This window comes from Apus apus, chromosome 13 (assembly GCF_020740795.1).
Source record: "Apus apus isolate bApuApu2 chromosome 13, bApuApu2.pri.cur, whole genome shotgun sequence".
Lineage (NCBI taxonomy): Eukaryota > Metazoa > Chordata > Aves > Apodiformes > Apodidae > Apus > Apus apus.
In genome coordinates this window covers 8,941,206-8,957,781 of record NC_067294.1, presented here as the reverse complement: position 1 = coordinate 8,957,781, position 16,576 = coordinate 8,941,206, and the positions used below count along the sequence as shown (strand labels likewise).

At 50.4% G+C, this 16,576-nt stretch overlaps 2 protein-coding genes across 11 annotated transcripts in view; one reads left to right on the top strand and one right to left on the bottom strand.

The window, feature by feature from the left end:
- Positions 1-258: 258 nt before the first annotated feature.
- On the bottom strand, positions 259-10,294 carry ZNF346 (zinc finger protein 346). 3 transcript variants are annotated; one of them, XR_007890812.1, is made up of 8 exons: positions 10,232-10,292; positions 10,039-10,142; positions 9,700-9,795; positions 8,641-8,791; positions 6,874-7,113; positions 3,874-3,967; positions 2,299-2,643; positions 259-683 (listed from the first exon to the last, which is right to left on the bottom strand). XR_007890812.1 is itself a non-coding variant. In XM_051631401.1 (7 exons), the coding sequence occupies exons 1-7, from the start codon at positions 10,290-10,292 to the stop codon at positions 2,538-2,540; spliced, it is 852 nt and encodes a 283-aa protein (XP_051487361.1). In that variant the 5' UTR covers positions 10,293-10,294; the 3' UTR covers positions 259-2,537. The 3 variants fall into 3 exon arrangements, 1 of the variants encoding a protein (XP_051487361.1); XR_007890813.1 differs by lacking the exon at positions 259-683 and adding an exon at positions 6,130-6,173 and having other exon boundaries at positions 2,553-2,643; XM_051631401.1 differs by having other exon boundaries at positions 259-2,643; positions 10,232-10,294.
- Positions 10,295-10,789: 495 nt separating this feature from the next.
- The window catches only part of UIMC1 (ubiquitin interaction motif containing 1), a 38,464-nt gene continuing 32,677 nt past the window's right edge, over positions 10,790-16,576 (top strand). For all 8 annotated transcript variants that reach the window (XM_051631282.1, XM_051631289.1, XM_051631281.1 and 5 more), the window contains exons 1-2: positions 10,790-10,873; positions 14,886-15,043. In XM_051631282.1, the coding sequence (XP_051487242.1) occupies positions 14,894-15,043 (150 nt within the window). In that variant the 5' untranslated portion in view covers positions 10,790-10,873; positions 14,886-14,893. The remainder of the gene's footprint in view (positions 10,874-14,885; positions 15,044-16,576) is intronic.

Sequence of the window (16,576 nt, the reverse complement as noted above, 5' to 3'; positions counted from 1 at the left end):
TGTCCTATCTTGCCCCTGGTGACCATGGCATGCCTAAGGCCACACTGACTTGCCAGAGCAGCACACAGGAAGGTGCTTACCAGCTTCGTCTGGACCCCAGGGTACCATGGGATGAGAGCAGAGTCTCAAGGCTGATAGATGGAAACATAAACCTCCACGTCCCACCCAAGTATTTCAAAGGTGTCTGCATCCTGCCCTTTGCTTTGCAGTATGGCAAAATCCCAGGAAGGGCTCTAGCAGAGAGATAGCACCCAAAAGTAGTAATAAACACTCTATTTGGAGAGCTTCACCTTAGAGAAACAGCAGATACATAAACACTGTGTACAGGGGAAGTCAAAACTGTCAGTACAGAGACAGGAGTGACACACCAGACTGGGCAGTGCTGGAAATGGATCCCTCTTGGTGTCGATGCATTGCACATCTAGCGGGTACCTGCCCTGGTACAGTGGGACAAGAGCTAAGCAGCAGACATTGGAGTTGGAGGCCATCCAGGGCTACCAGGCACACCAAGCTTCCTTCAGTTCATTGCGATTTTCTGCTCATTGATCATCTCACAAGGTTTAAAAGGACTCCCTCTGTAGCAGGAGACTAAGGTCAGACCTCAGCAGTGGAGCAAGACTGGAAAACATTAGGAAGGCGAACCCAGACCAGCAGGAGCCTGTCCTAAGGGAAGATGGCAGATTCTGTGCAGGGGGAAGAAAAAAAAAAAGCTCATGCACAGCTTGGAGTGGGGAAGGCACTCACTCCAAGAACTGAGATTAGCAACCAGCTCCCTCTCTCCTTGCTTAACCTGACCAGCACAAAGACCAGATTTTGGAAGTGCCATGAAGGTATCAGCTGCTCCCCTGGCACCCAGCCCTGGGAGCCAGGGGCCCCAGACCACCCTCCAGCAGCTGTTGGGCCACACAACAGGAGGCAGCAGCTTGGCTCAGCCCACCCTGGCAGAACAGTGTGCCCAGAGCCATCATCCATCCTCCTGCCAGCCCCATGGAGCACCACCAGCCAGGGACGTCCTCAGATGGGCCACATCCACACCCTCCTGCTCCGTGGAAGAAAAACAGCAGGACATTTGCCACGGACTAGCACAGTCTCAGCTCCACAGAAGCACTGACTCTGGGACAAAGCAGCAGGGTGCCCAGCTTGGAACACTGGCTCTGAGCTTAAGGCCAGCCCAGTGCACATGGCTCTTGCGGTGGGCTAGCAGAGAACAGGCAAGGCCTTAGCTTAAGGCAAAACATCTAAAGAACTTGTCCAAAATGCACAGCAGTCTCAGATGCCTGCCCTTCCTTCTGGGGCCTTTTCTACCAGTTCTAGTACATTAGCACCATGAAGAGACCATCAGTCTTAATTTCTGGGTTTGAAACATAGAACATCCCTTTTCCAGGATGGTACAAATAAGTAAGAACTTTGAAGAAAGGGCTGGGGAAGTAGTGTCTAATGAAGGACTAATGAAAGGTTTCCAAAGGATTTGTAGATTTTTAGTCAGCTAAAGGTTCAACCAAGTTATACTACAGTTTTCTGCTGCATCTACATTTATTACTTCTCTTTTCCCTTAAAACCCTCCTTCCCCAGAGTATTTTGGTGACAGTAGGGAAAATGCTGCACTTCCATGCAGAACCCAACAGAATTTGAGATTAACTCACCGTGCTCTACCTCCCTCTGTTGATTGCATTCAGATTTTGGAGATCTCCACTGCTGCCAAGTTTGGCTGAGATTGGTTTAAGTCATAAGGGGTAAAGACACACGGTGAATGACCATGTACACCTGTTTCCATAGGAAACCAGGCTAAACAGTTACTTCCTTCCACATGGAAATCCTCAGAGCAGAGGGCTGAGGACAGCCAGGAGCTCTAACCCCCTCGCAGCCCTCCACTCCCACCAGCAGCAGTTAGCACACCAGAAGTTGTCCCTACCTGTTAGACAGCCCCAAACAACCCAGCTCTAGAACCAACTGCTGCAGTGCTGCAAAAGGCTCTGAGGTCAAGCAGTGCCCTGTGAAATTCTGCACAAAAACCTGGCTGGAGGAGGCATGGAAAGAGGTGCCACGCTGCTTATTTCCTATTTTAGGCCTGTAAAAAGCCAGGCAACCTGCACCGTGTCCCATCCACGCAGCAAAAGCACTGCTCACTATGGTCTAGGAGTTCTACTCCAGCAAAAGCCACCTCTGAGCATGGGATGCTGCTCCTCCAGGTGCAGGAATCCATTCCTTCTCTGGTAAGGGAGGAGGTGGCCACTACCACCAGCCTGTTGCCAAACCCTCCTTATACCAGATACACACTTCCTCTCACACCGCACCCACCTTCACAGGAAGCAATTACACAACGAAAACTACTCTAAGGGAGTGAAGTATTTGCTGTCTGCCAAGTCTCTTCCAGCTGGATCATTTTCCTGACAGATTCAGTCCCCGTTCTGCTCAACGGGTGCATACAGGAGGGTAGAGCTTTGCTTATCCAGAGGGATAATGAAACCATTGTGGGCTGGCAGAGGATGTGTGTTCTTGGGCCACCAACAACTCCAAGAACAGTGCTGCAACTTGCTCTAGAAGTCTTGGCTGAAATAACTGTAGCCTCCTGGGGCAGTTGACTCTTCCCGGACGTACTGCTGTGGTGCGAACGGTCCGATAACCGGCACTGCTCCTGGCATCCTGGACATTGAAGGGAGCAAGAGGAAGTGAAGGAAGAAAAAAGACACAATGTCAGAAGTGCTCAAACATCTGCCAGCTGCAATCACTGCTCAGCAAGCATGGCTGTCACTAGAGCAACAGCCTACTGTAGCCAAGTCAACTTGCCAGAAGAGCTTCCAAGTGCATCCTTGCCCTCCGTGCATGTGTGTAAACAGACCCATTTAGCATGGCAGAATTAGCTACTGCACAGCTCAAGGACTGGTAAAGAGCTTCCATTACAAAACAAGTATCCTGGCTCCCTTCAGACTGCAGAAGCTGGCCTGGAACAGGACTGAATGGCTGAATCCAGAAGCAGCTTTATGAAAGGGAGCTGTCTGGCTGCAAAAACTTGGACAACATCCATGTCCTTAAAGGGAGCACTTATGCATGTGTGCTGGGAACATCTTCAATGTTACTCTTCTAGAATGGGATACTTGCTATTCACTGATCTGGCAGTGCTGGTCAAGTGCCGGAAATTTCCTGGGATGTAATTCACAGATAGGCAACAAGAGATTTCAGTTTTCCTCCTGTCCTCTCCAAGAAATTTGGCTAGGAGTCTGTACTCACTTCAGGTAGGGTTTCCAAATACCTCTTTCTTGTAAGAAGCTCTCATTACTGAGCCTCTTTTAGCAAAGGCTTTGAAATTAGAGATCTGAACTTTGACAGTGTCCAGAACAAGTATTTTTGGTATTAATCATCTGGCAGCCTAAGTTTTTCAGGTTAATAATATATGCAGGGATGCCATTATTTAACTTACCAGCTGTGAGAGCGAGTTCAGGAATATAGTCTGGGTTTCTGGAGTGTGCTGACTACATACCAAATTTTAAGACAAGCAACCTCAGGAGAGAGTAGAACAACAAGCACATCTCCACTCAGCATGTCTTTAATTAACTTAAAATCTCAGTTGTTAGAGAAACAGTGTTCAGTGGGTGTAAGGCTGGATGTGCTTGTTGCAAAGGTCCACACTGAGCTGAACCACCACGAATAAAAACAACTGCAGAGCACTTCTACCTCAGCAGCAGCCCAGAGCTGTCTGCAGAGGGAGCTGCCGAGAACGGGCTCCAGGACAAAACCAGCGAGCTTGCACAAACCCTGCTGCTCGGCTTGCAAGTCAGATAGCAATACACATTCAAAACTGCATTTTGACTACTACTTAAGCCACCGGTTTGAACAGTGAGGCTGGAAACACACTTAGACAAGAATGTTACTTACTGATTCTTGTGTTTGAAGCCACTGATGTGAGCTTGGTACTGCTCTATGGAGTTCAGTACTATGTTACATGTGCTGCAGGGGTACCCCTTCCCAGCTGAAACAGACATCAATGTTAGCACAGACAGCTAGCCAACAACTTGGTGCCTGAGGTAGAAACAAGTGAGATAATCAATCATTTGATGTGTTAAACAACTGCTAAACAAAGACAAATAGCAAGTCAATAGCCTGACCAGGCAGGGAGGAGGCAGGATCCCACTACCCCAGCATGTATCAGCCAGTCACTGTGAGGGAATAGCTAAGCCAGGAAAGCTTTTCCTGTCAGAACATGGGTTTGTTTATCTATCAAAACGGACACATTTCCTATAAACAGTTCATAATATCAGACACAGTCAAAGTCTCAGCATTAGGAGTTGGGGCTATTCGGCCTGGAGAAGTGAAGGCTCCAGGGAGACCTCATAGCACCTTCTAGTACCTGAAGGGGCTACAGGAAAGCTGAGCAGGAGCTTTTCACCAGAGAGGGCAGAGATAGGACAAGGGGTAATGGTTTAAACTGAAAGAGGGAAGATTTAGGTTAGACATCAAGAAGAAATTATTCATCATGAGGGTAGGAAGGTGCTGGAATAGGTTGCCCAGGGATGCTGTGGAAGCCCCCCTCCCTGGAGGTGTTCAACGCCAGGTTGGATGAGGCTTGTGCAGCCTGGTCTAGGGGGAGGTGTCTCTGCTCATAGCAGGGAGGTTGCAACCTGATGATCTTTAAGGTCCCTTCTAACCTTAACCATTCTATGATTAGGACACCAAACATGATGCTATACTGCCTTTGCAACTCCATTTCTCTCCCAAATTCCCACTACTCCTGATCTGTACATCCCATAACAAAAAACGAGGGAGAGACTTCATTTGTATGCTTCAAGTGTTTCAGTAAAAAAAAAAAAAAAGCAGCCAGACGAGATTACAGACAATGTCCAGTTCCACACTGCAGCATTCTGCTAAGCCTTACTGAGGTGCCAACTGAGATACTAAGCTCTATCCTCGAGCAGTTTGGTTATAGTCAGTGTATCAGTTAACTGCAATAAAAAAAAAGTTTCCAACAATAGTCGTACTAGACAGATCAATGGTTTTGTGTAACGTGACAACTCCAGCTCGCATTAAAGTTTGGGAGGTCACAGATACCAAACAGCCAAGTACAGCAGCACAGCTCAGCACAGGAATCTCTACCAGGGGAAAATCCTGGCAGTTGTCCTTAAGACATTATGTGCTCCTGAATTCTGGCTTACTGGGGAAGGGCTCTGCCTGGGAGTCTCACAGGGAAAACACTTCCTTAAGTTGAAAGAGGAGACTCCTCCAGGGGTGCAGAGCAGGGCAAATACTGAGTGAGAAGCACAATGCATGTTGTGGCAGATGTTTCCCCACCTGCCTGCTGCACCTCAGAGAGATTGTGGACTCAAGCGAGACATTCAGCTCTCAAAACAGAGCTGGACTCAGGTGGGAAAGGCTGGAGGAGCTGTTGGAGCCCTCAGGTCTGCCCCCCTGTGTGACTGAGGTCAAGATCTCTCTGTTGCAAATCTGATCAACAGGAAGGTGCATGAAGTTGTCCAAACTGCACTCCTGCACCCCAAACTGGTGGTTCCTAGAGGAACTTTAAGCAGACAAACACCATGGTGTTGTGCTGTGGAGAACACATCCTTACCTGCTGCCAGACATATCCTAGCCAAAAGAAGTTCAGGGACAGGCATGGCTGTTGGCACACAGACACGGGCAAAGTGAGCAGGAGAAAAACAGCCCTGTCTGCAGCCCATCAGAGCCGAGCAGACCTCAATTACAGACCAGGCTCTGAAGCCTCTCCTGAAGAGCTGAAGTGCCATGGAGAGATGTCCATAGGTGCTGTGGTTCTGCTGGCACTCCAGAGGAGATATCCCTCACACAGGCCAGGGCACTGCTACTGACCCAGTCTGGGGCTCCTGCCACTGTAGGTGTCTGAGTCATGTGAAAGCAGAACCATTCATCAGGCCCTGCTAATTAGGTAAAGAGCAGATGGGTAATGCTAGATATCAAGCACCTTCTCCAGCTCCCACACAACTACGCAACGTGGGAGAGAATATTACTTGGATAATTGAGCCTCATTTCTCATAAGTGCTACTGGTATCTAAAGGTGGCCTGCAAAGAAGTAGAATAATTAATCTGCTTGTGTGGGCTTCTACAACAGAGAAAGAAGCCCTTGAAGAAGATTTTAAGATGATTTGTCTGCTGATTATTTACCTCAAACATCCAGCAGGTACTAGACTTCCTGGTGCAACAGAAGGCTGTTGGGAGGAACAAGGGAATTTACTGTGAGCTCCTAATGCTTTCACTGAACTCCAAGGGCTCTCATCAAGTCAAAGTGCTCATAAGTAGCAGATCATAAACCAAATGGGTTTTAACTGTCTGCCTGAAGTTCCTCCTTAATAGCTCTTTGCCCCCCTCCACATTCCTGCTTGCTCCAGAGAGAGTTGCACGAGTTCATCAGATGGAAGTGCCCACACAGAGGCAGAAAGGCAGTGAGGGAGAAATTTCTTTGGCTTTCATGTGCTTTGAAGCAGCAGGTGAAGTTAAACCTATTTCTTCCATCTTTGGCTAGTCCCCTCCAAAGACGTTTTTGAAGCATCAAATACTACTTTTATCTTTCCATTTTGGATGCAATCCACCTAGCCAGAAACAGCACTGGCCAAAATCCCTGGATTATCCACGCAGAGAACAAAAAGGACACGTCCCCCATTAGACAACACTGCAAAACACAACCCAAAGCTTGTCACGAGCAGCTACAGTCTAAAATCTCTCTTGCTGCCAGGGGGTTACAAAATCTACCAAATCAATCATACGGTGTATAATCAAGATCCCCATCATGAGCAGTTCTCCTCTGCTCTCCCTGCATGGACTCTCTCGCCCAAAGACCTATCAGACACATACCATTGCTCTCCCACCCTGCTCTCCAGCTATTTATTAGCCTGCCTGCTGAGAACTCACCCATGAAGGACGACGCTGGTGCATCAGGGGTTCGGCCGTAGTGTGCCATCAGCTTGTGTTTGGTCTCCTGCTTTCTGTGCTTCTTGCCTACATAATGCTGTTTTGCCATAAGGGGGTTGTTGAAAGTAGCATGGCAGAGGCTACAGAACTTGTCTGGGTCAGTAATGTCCTTGTTCTCTTCATTAGAAGACACGGTAGAGGTGGGGAGGCTAGCAGGATGTTTCTGTGGGGACACTGCTTCTGCAAGGTGAATCCAAACCCTTGGTTAGTCGAAGAACTCAGAGGTAAAAAAACAGTAATTTTATTTCCCCAAAACCAAAATGCCACATTTAAAACCCAAAGCTAGACAGAAAATATAAAACACCTAGATAAATTCACATTGTTTCTACCTCTTCCCTTGACATGACAGAATTGAAAGGCATGTGATAAGACAAGTCAGAGCAGGCCAGAAAAACTTGCAGGGTTTAAAAAACAGATTTGCACATTTCTCCTAAGTGGAGTTAATGTAAGCATGGCTGTATTCAAGAAACACTGGACATGAATGAGTTCTTGTCATCACCCATGCACCCTGTGCAGCAAAGGCAAGTGGGTTCTGGACACAAGACGCAGCTGCAGGACTTGATCCTGAACCAAAGTCACAATGAGTTGTGCCTGAGAAACAGCACAAATGGGACTAGGTGTGATGCAGTGAATCCACACAGAGGGGCAGCTCTCCCCTCTGATGGAGAAACCTGCACCCTCTCATTATGGAGTACCAAAGACCAGAGTGAGGAACCTTCTAAGGGCCAGAGAGCTCCTCTCCTGCTGAAATGGAAGGTATGCATCAGAGCACTCACACAAACATCCACCCTTTCCTGAAGGCTCTTCTCATACCCAAAAGCGAGGGCTTCAAAGAGCAAAAACAGCCCATGGGCTTCCCTGATCCCAGAGGTGATTTTGCTGTGCAGATGCAACCTAGCAAAGCCATGAAGACACTCCAGGATAAACAGTTCCTGCCTGGAAGACCCTAGCTCAGAGGTGCCATCCTCAGATGAACTCCAAGGCTGCATTCTCCCTCCGTCCTGACCGGCTACAGCACTTCAGGCTCTTGCCTGCTCCTACCTGCCCTGGACAGAGGGTCTCTCTCTCCACCCACTGAGCCCTTCCAACTGTTGGCAGAGGATGGGACACAAAGGTCAGACTCAAGGTCTACTGGGATTATCCCATTATGAGATCAGCCAAGAGCAGGTGCCATGGGAAAAGCACAAGGTTAGGACAAGCACACATGGATGCTTCCCAGCTACGCTCTGGCAGTCCCCAGCCATCTGCAGCTCACAAGCCCCTGAACCTCAGAGGCTACATCGTGGTAAGTGACCAGCTCTGACGAATTTGCCGTAGCAGTTTCCATCAGTCACTTCAGTTCCTCTAAACTTTTAGTGAGCATCCTATCTTGTGACAGCCACTTCTACAGCTTAACATCCTGCTCCCCGAAGAGCAGCCCTTTCTTAGACCCTGCACACAGGGATGGGTACAACACTGCTGCAAGCTCCATGTCTCCTCAACAAAGCAAAATAAAAAAACACACAAATTTTAGCCAATGCCAGCCCACCAAGGAGGCTGCTGAGAGAGGCCACGTCTCTGGAGATGCACTGCTAGCTTACTCTGTTTCACACTAAAGAGGAGGAACATCCTCACCAGAGCTTACACTTGGGGTCCAATGACACCCCTAAACTTTTTGTTCAGCTTGAACAGCCCCTCAGTACAACACGAAGGCTCACAGGGTCATACCTTCCACTTTAGGGGACTGCTGCTTCATGTTCTTGGCATGAGTCTTGCCCAAATAGTGAGACGTTGCCACGGCTGGAGAGGAAAAGGTCATGTTGCAGATGGGACAACACTTGTTCCTGTCTTCCCCACTGCTGCTCTCCTGCTTGCTGTCCTGTGCAGACAGAATGGATGTTAAGTTGAAGAAGTGTGACTGCCTAGGATTTCCATGATGCAGCACCATCCTCTGCCTCACTGGAGTGTTCTTGCAGCAGATCACTTGTTTTAATCCGTCAGCGAAGCGCTGCAGGCAGAGGGGCAGCCCTGGCTGGGTGGGTTACAGACAAGGTTAAGCGTGTGGCTGCCAGACTTGGAACAAGCAGCTTTATACTCTGGCAAGGTGTGAACTGAGCAACACAAACATCTTTATCAGCTGGGTCATCTGCAACACGATGCCAGCGGAGCAGGCGGCAGCAGTTCCTAAGCCTCACACTATGTGCAAAGGCATCCGATGCTTTCATCCCCCACCCCCTGCCACGCATGCTGGAGAGTTAGGGATTAAAACTGAAGCAATCATAAAAGTAGAGTCTATTTCCCAAATGCGTCACGGGGCAGACAGATGGCTGAGTGGAACGTGGTACCTTCACTGACCAACAGGCTCCAGCTACTGGCCAAGGAAGCTTAAATAAGTAAAAAAAAGGTCGCCCTTGAAAGAGAACTCCAGAAGACAGTCAACCCGAAGTGCTCTCTGTGACAGTAAAGCTTATGCAATCATATTCCTGATAAGTTGTCCCTCCCACTCACTTTTCCCGGTCCTTTCAAACAAGACTATCAATAAAAGGCAACGTGCCTTTGTTTAAATGGGGAAGACACACTCATGCAAGCTGTTTAAATGGGACAGGCAGCAGCTGAGACAAGGCCCGACAAGAGACCAGCCACCAAGCAACTCAGCTCCCACAAGACCCCTTCCCAGGAGTGGTTTTATTCATTTATTTGTAAAGGTGCCCAGCACTACAGCTTTTTGCTGAGCAGGTCCTGCTCGGGGGTGTTTCGGCTTGCAGGGTCCTGCAGTCTTGCTCTCACCTGCTTTGCATCCAGCTTCATCTTCTTCCCGTGGGAGAGCTCCTCTGCGCCATGGATGGACAGGTACCGCCTCACCTTGTTGGCGTGCTTCTTGCTCTGGAGAAAGCAAGAGAGAAGCACCCGGCCCGGCTGCTCAGCACCCCAAATCCCTTCATCCCCCGGCTGCTCCGCACTCCAAAACCCACCCGCCTGGCAGCTCGGCCCCCTGAAACCCCGCAGCTCAGCACCGCAAAACCCAGCCCCCCCCAAACCCACCCGCCCGGCTGCTCAGACCCCCGAAACCCCTCTGCCCCCCTGCTCCGCTCCCCGCTCCCCCCGGCAGCGGCCCCCGCTCCTCACCTGGTAGTGGGCCAGCCTCTGGGACTCGGAGATGAGCAGGGCGCTGCACACCTTGCACTGGGCCTCGGTGAAGATGTGCCCGTTCTCCCGGATCAGCCGCTCCACTGCGGGGGGACAGATCCGGGACGTCACCGCCCGGCCGGGCCCCCGCGAGGCCCGGCCGCGCCTCGGCCCCCGCCCCCCGGCTCCTCACCTGCCTCCCTGCCCACCGGCAGCCCCGCCGCGTCCCCGTTGCTACCCGCCCCGTCCGCCATCGCCGCCGCCAGCCCCGCCCCCCGCCGCCGCCTCGCGCCGCTCTCGCGAGAGCTGCCCGCGCGCCCCGCTGCGCCTGGCAACGGCGGGGCGGCCTCCCGCGAGAGCGCCGCGCGCCCCCGCGCCGCGAGGCGGAGGCGGCCATGTCGGTTGTGGGCAGGGCGGCGCGGGCCGGGGACCGCCCGTCAGCCCCGCCGGGCTCGGCGCTCCCTGCGCGTCGCAGCGACGCAGCGGCTGCTGCGGGGACGGTGCGAAGCGCAGCCGTGGCTTTTGAGGCACCGGGGCTTCGCAGGCAGGGGCCGGAAGGCACCTTCCCCCAGCGCGTTCGCCTCCTCCCGGGGAACCGGCGTCCGGCACCGGGCTGAGAAAATGGCGACAACGCCAGTGCCTCCCGAGGCGTCCGGGCCCCCGGCGCCAGGCCCGCCCGTGACATGGCGCCGCCCGCTTCACCGCCCCGCCGGGCACGTGACGCGCCGCGAAGCCGCCGCCGCCATCTTGGGTGAGGGCAATGAGGCCTCTGCCGCCGACTTAAGCGCTGGTGAGAGACCCGGCACCGGGGCGGCCGGCGGGAGGCCCGGGCCCGGTGAGTACCTGTGCTCCGCGGGACCGGCCGTTTCGCCCGGGGCCCATCCGCCGCGGGGCTCCGCGGCAGGGCGGCCACCCCCTCCCCGCTCCTCCTGGCGCTGGCTTTCCCAGCGGCGGGATTCCCGGCTCCCCAGGCGTGCCCAACAGCCCCCGCCCCGGGTGACCCGGGAACCGGACCCCAGCGCTAGCGCTCCCCCGGGGTGCGGGGACACCCCAGTGTCACTCCCTCTAAGGGCTGCGCCCCTTCCCGGGGGATGCCCTGCTAGTGCTGCCTCTTTCGAGCGCCTTCCCTGGGGAGGGCACCCCAAAACTGACCCCCCAGAGCTCTGTCCTGGCCCCATTCGCTGAGGCATCCCCCAGGCTAGGCCCCAGGGCCAGCTCCTGCCCCTCCTGTTTTATCCTCCCAGGGCTGGCTCCCTTCTCTTCTGGGCTGCCCCATCAGGGTCCCCTTGTTTAACCCCCACTATGGCTGACCCTCCTCCCCTGGGCCATCACCCCTGTCCCTCCTTCTCAGAGCGGTGCTTTTTTCGTAGCCCTGACCCTGTCCTCATCAGCCCAGCCCTCCTCTCTGTCCCCGAGGGCCGTGGGTTGGGAAGGGGACAGGAGGACCTTGGGTGGATGCTGGGGAGAGCGTTGTTGTCTCCCACCTCCCCACAGGGCCTGGCCATGGGGGAGGGAGAGGTGCTGTGTGCAGGACATGCCTGGGCTTGGCTGGAGGGCAGATGAGCTGTTAGCGTCTCCCGGGAAGCTCAACAGCATTTGAGATGCACAGTGCTTGGCCTCTGAGGTCCCTGCGTACCTCCTTGTGAAAAGCTAGTTCTATAAATGGATACATTCTGTAAACAATTCCTCTCCCCCCGGGCTGCTGTGAGCCCTCATCTCTTGCTGCTTGCAGAGCATCACCTGGGCCCTGCCTGCTGGGTCGAGCTGAGGGTCCAGGGATGATATTTCCAGGGAGGCATGTGGTGCTGACCTGCCTGAACATGGGAGCATCCTGCCTCTTCTATCCTGAGGTGGGGAGAGTTGTTTACAAAGTGACAGCCTGTGTCTCAAATGGCTCAGAAACTCATCCGGGGATGAGAGTCATTCATTTTTGGCTTCATTTTCAAGCATTTTTCAAGCTGTCACAGCTTGGCAGGTCTGTAGCTGCAGTGTCAAGATTTAGAATTATTCTGTCGGTAATTGCTTTCTGATTCATCAAAATGATAGATGAGAAGGAAAATGACAAATAATCACAAGTTGGGGATCTTCAAGGATATCCCAAAAAATGTAACTGTACAAGCGTGGCATGTGCAAGTCCCTTGTCAGGAGGTCACCTTTGCTGTCAGAGCATTTACAAAGAAATTCTCTTAAACTGAGAGTTGGAAAAAAAAAAACCCAACCCAACAGATAACTGGAAAGTGAGTCTGTGAGCCAAATTGTGAAGGTAGTTTTAGATAATTCAGTCCTAATGCCCTTTTTTACTGAGCCTGAAAGCAAGGTTTTGTCACTTCAGGTACTAACAACTGTCCATGCCCAGAGTGCTAAAAGCAAAGTACAGCTTCTGTGCTTAACTTCCCTACCTGAAGAGGAGGGGTGTGCTCTGATGTGCGTTTTCTTCCCTCAGCTTTACCAGCTTGTCTAATAAAAGCTGTTACTGCTCTCTCCTACTCACAGCCTCAGACTAGCACAGCTACAAGTGATCTCTTACTTGTCTTGTTCCCTTAGTTACATTTCCAGAGACTCTCTTTGCCACAAGTCCCTTCATTTTCAGAAGCAGTGTGGGAGTTGTGTGGTTACATCTCTTACATCTTTTTTTTTTTTTTTTTTCCTTTCCTTTAAATGTTGAAGGTAGGTGACTCATCATAACTCCAGCTGATATTTCTCAGTGATCTCTTATTTAGCAGAGTGCATAAGGCAGAAGATGTATCACAGAGTCAGAGAGCTACTGATACCAGCATGGAATTAAAAAACAACAACAATGTGGCAGTTGCTTGTTGCTGTTTGCTTTTTGTTTCGGTGGTTGAAAGGTTTAGAGGCTGCCTCCAGAACCAGAGCGACCCTGTGTAGGCTCTTGTACTGGAGGTGTGGACCTCTCCAGTGCTCTTCCCCACCATCCTGCCAAAACACCTCTGTGTGTTTCTTCTGATAAGCGAGTGTTCCCCACCTCGGTGGACTCCCTTTGTGGGGGGAAGGTCTGGGCAGCTGGGTGTGAGGCTTGGGCAGAGGGCAGAGAGACTCTTGGGAGCAAAAGATAAAAAATGGATGAAGCATAATGAGGATATTCCAACAAGAGCTGAGTTCAGCTCAACTGGAGCAAAACAGCTTTGTTTTGCAGGAGCCAGTGCTTTTTCAAAAGCAGTGCTTGCTTTTATTTTCCCCTTCCTGAACAGACCAACATTTGTGGACTGCAGTGGTGGTTGCAGATGCTCCTGGAGTGGTGCATGCCATTGGTACAATATTCTTTCTTCAGAGGGCTCAGCAAACCTTCTGTGCGAGTCATGACTCACCAGGATAATCATCTTTTGTCTCCGGGCATGTGTGTGCATGTATTTGCAGAGGAAGGGAGGCAAAGAGGCTACAGGAGCTATTGAAGGCTGCAGATAGTAGGGAGGGAATGCACGTGTTCCTCTCTCGGCTTCACCTCGCTGCCTCGGACTGTAGATGGAGCAGCGCACTGCTCTTCTCAGCGCTGGTGGGGATTTTGAACTTCTGGCTCATTAGTATGTCTGCACACAGCGGCTGTTTGTAATGTTGTGGTGTTACAGAGGAGGATTTGACTCTGTGTTGGGTAACGTGGGGTCTTTGTTGCTCTTAGATCTAAGCAGCACAATTGGGCTATTTCAGTGATCTTAAAGGAAGGCAGAATGATCCTGTTGAAGGACAATGGTCTGGGGACAAGCCAACTTGACTTGCATTTCCAGCTCTGCAGTTCTCCAATGTGCGATGAGGGGCTTGTTGCTTAACTGCTCTGCACATGTTTAATTCTAACTTAATCAGAGCTGATCGTGCTCAGCCTGCTTGTAAGGCTCTTCTAGATCATAGTTCAGGAAGCACTGAATGTTGTTGTCAAGTTCTTTGCCGAATGGTAAACACAGACAGGAAAGGGTGTTTTAACTCCATGTGCTGTCCTGCTGCTGCTGTTTGCAGAGATCTCTTCCTGATCCTCTCTCTCAGTCCTTATTGATCACAGCAGCTAGTGCTGGCTGTGCATGACTCTCCAGCAGTTTACGGGCTGGCAAGGAAAGGAGATGCTGAAGGACTAGCTTGCATTGTGTGGGCACCTGCCCTCAGTTGTGCTCTTCATAGAGCACTCAGGTTTGCACTAATAACACTCAGCAGGTTCCTCCCTGTTTGTCAAGTGCCTTCTTTAATACAAATGGTTTGGGCATGTCTGCGCAGAGGACTTCCGGAGGCTGATGCTCATTTTGAAATCCAGGCTGTGAGAGAAACCTGTTGTCTTGTTTCCAGCCTGCCTACTGCCATTGCCTGCGTTTTCCCTTCTCCTGGTGCTGGTGCACCCTTCCACACAGCTGCTGTGCTGAAAGCAAAACAGCATGGCCATGCTCTGGTGGCTTCTTGTTCTAGCATGCAAGCTTGATCTGCTGCCACAGCCTGGTTTGTTCCGCACCAGGATGGTGAAGGTGTGGGGCAGAGGAGGGGGAGGTTGGCATTCTGTTGGAGGGTGGGAGACCTGCTGTGAGGTGATGCTTCAGAGAAGTTTGCTGAGGAGGTTTAAGAAGAGAAGCTAAGAGGAAAGCCTCCTAGCTTTGGAGCAAGGGAGTGGCTTTGGTCAGTGTTGCTGTTCCCCTGAAACCCCTTTTTAGCAATCAGCTATAATGAAGTATTCTAAACTAGGTGAGTGGTGACTTGTACATGTGGCTCCCAGTAACAGTAAATCCGCCATGGTTTGTAATAAGGTTCTAGTGCCTGGGGTAGTTTGCCTAAAAATAGCAAAAAAAAGGATGGCTGTTAGGCTCAATCTGAATCAGAAGGAAACAAATGGCTTTTAATACTCCCTTCTGTTTCAGAGTGAAGGATGCCGAGGAGGAAGAAGCCCACGGAGGGCCTGGACTCTCGAGGTCAGAATGGGGAGGAAGAGGAGGAAGAGAAGAGGAACCCAGCTGACGCCAAGAAGAAGCGCAGTTTTGTGGATGCATTTATTGTCATATCTGACAGCGATGGAGAGGTCAGTGATGGGCTTGTGGTGTCCAGAGTCTGGGCTGGGCCCTGCTGCTGTGGGAGCATTCCTGAGCATCCCACCCTGTGTGTGCCAGGGTCAGGCTCTGCACAGAGGGCATTGTGCTGTTCCTTTTCTTACATGTGAGATGATTCAAATCCTATTTGACTAGAAAATGAATGGTATGCTTCGTGAGTGAGAGTTATGAGTCTGGGATTTGATAACCAAATCCTCTCAGAACTGAATTTGAAACGTAATTTAAAAGTAACCTTTCCTCAATCCCTTTACAAATCTTTTTTTCATAATTTTTATTTGATTGATTTTCAGCTAAATGTAGAAACGTGATTCTGTATTATGTGCAAATAGATAAGAAAATTATTCAGAACACAGGCTTGTGACTAGCTCAGACACAGCTGGTGTCTGGTGAACTGATGCTGAGTTACAGAATCCTGTTTTTTTAACGCATTTCCGTAAGCTATAAAGGTGAACTGCAGTGTGGGTGCACCTGGCTGAGATATAAAGGCTCAGTGATCCCTAGCATCATGGAATCATCATCTTACAAGCATCAGCCTTACCCTAAAAGATTGAAATGTCTGTGTCTGTGATACTGGCATTGGGATGAGTGCAGGAACTCCTGCCTGGGGGAAACCCAGCACCCTGAAAATCTGTTCTCAACTTGAGGTACAAGAGAGGAAATTATATTGGAATCAATTTTTTATGTGTGACTGTTAAAGCTTTGCTCTGTCTTGCTGGTGACTGGGGATCCTAAGCTGCTTTTTGTAATTCCACCATTTTCAAAAGCCTTTCAGTTCACTCTCAAGCTGTAGATCTTAAATCAAGTCCCGCATCTGCAGTGTGCTTCTCTACAATAAGGCGATTATCATGTGAGGAGAGGAAAAGCACTAGAAATAAACAGTAAGAAGCTGTAGGGCAAATTATATTGGATGTTTTTTCTTCACATTGTCTGAGTTCTTTCCCGTTGGGAAATTCCCTGAAAGAAATGGAACATATGGCAGTAATAGTTCAGTGGGGTTAAACCCTTAGCTCTGCAATATGCTAAGTTAACTTCACATGTCTGCTGCATCACTGGCCTTTATTGTGAAACCTATAAGGAAAAAAGAAATCAGCAGCTCTAAGAGCTGCTGCAGTACATAAAAGATCAGGACCTGTTATTGTCTGCAATTATTCATCTCAATGTGCACGTATCTGAAAAAGAGGAAACAAACGTCTCTTAAAACACATCTATAAAAAGGTTAGGCTCCCTGGCTGTTCTGTAAGTTTGTCTATAAACAATAAATTCTGATGGCATAATCGGTCATATTACAGAAAAGGATATGCTCAGAGAGGCCGTTAAAGAGCCAATTAGGTTCTGTTTAAGTGACAACAGTTCAGTCAGTTGAATGAGTGGATTTATTCAGTTCAGTTCAGTCTCTTTCTGTGAGTCATCAGCTTCCAGATCCAGGGCCACAGTCTCTTGTCGTGTTGTTTTCTGCAAAATCAAACCCAAAAATGTGATTTACTTGGGATCTCAAAAAAAAAAAC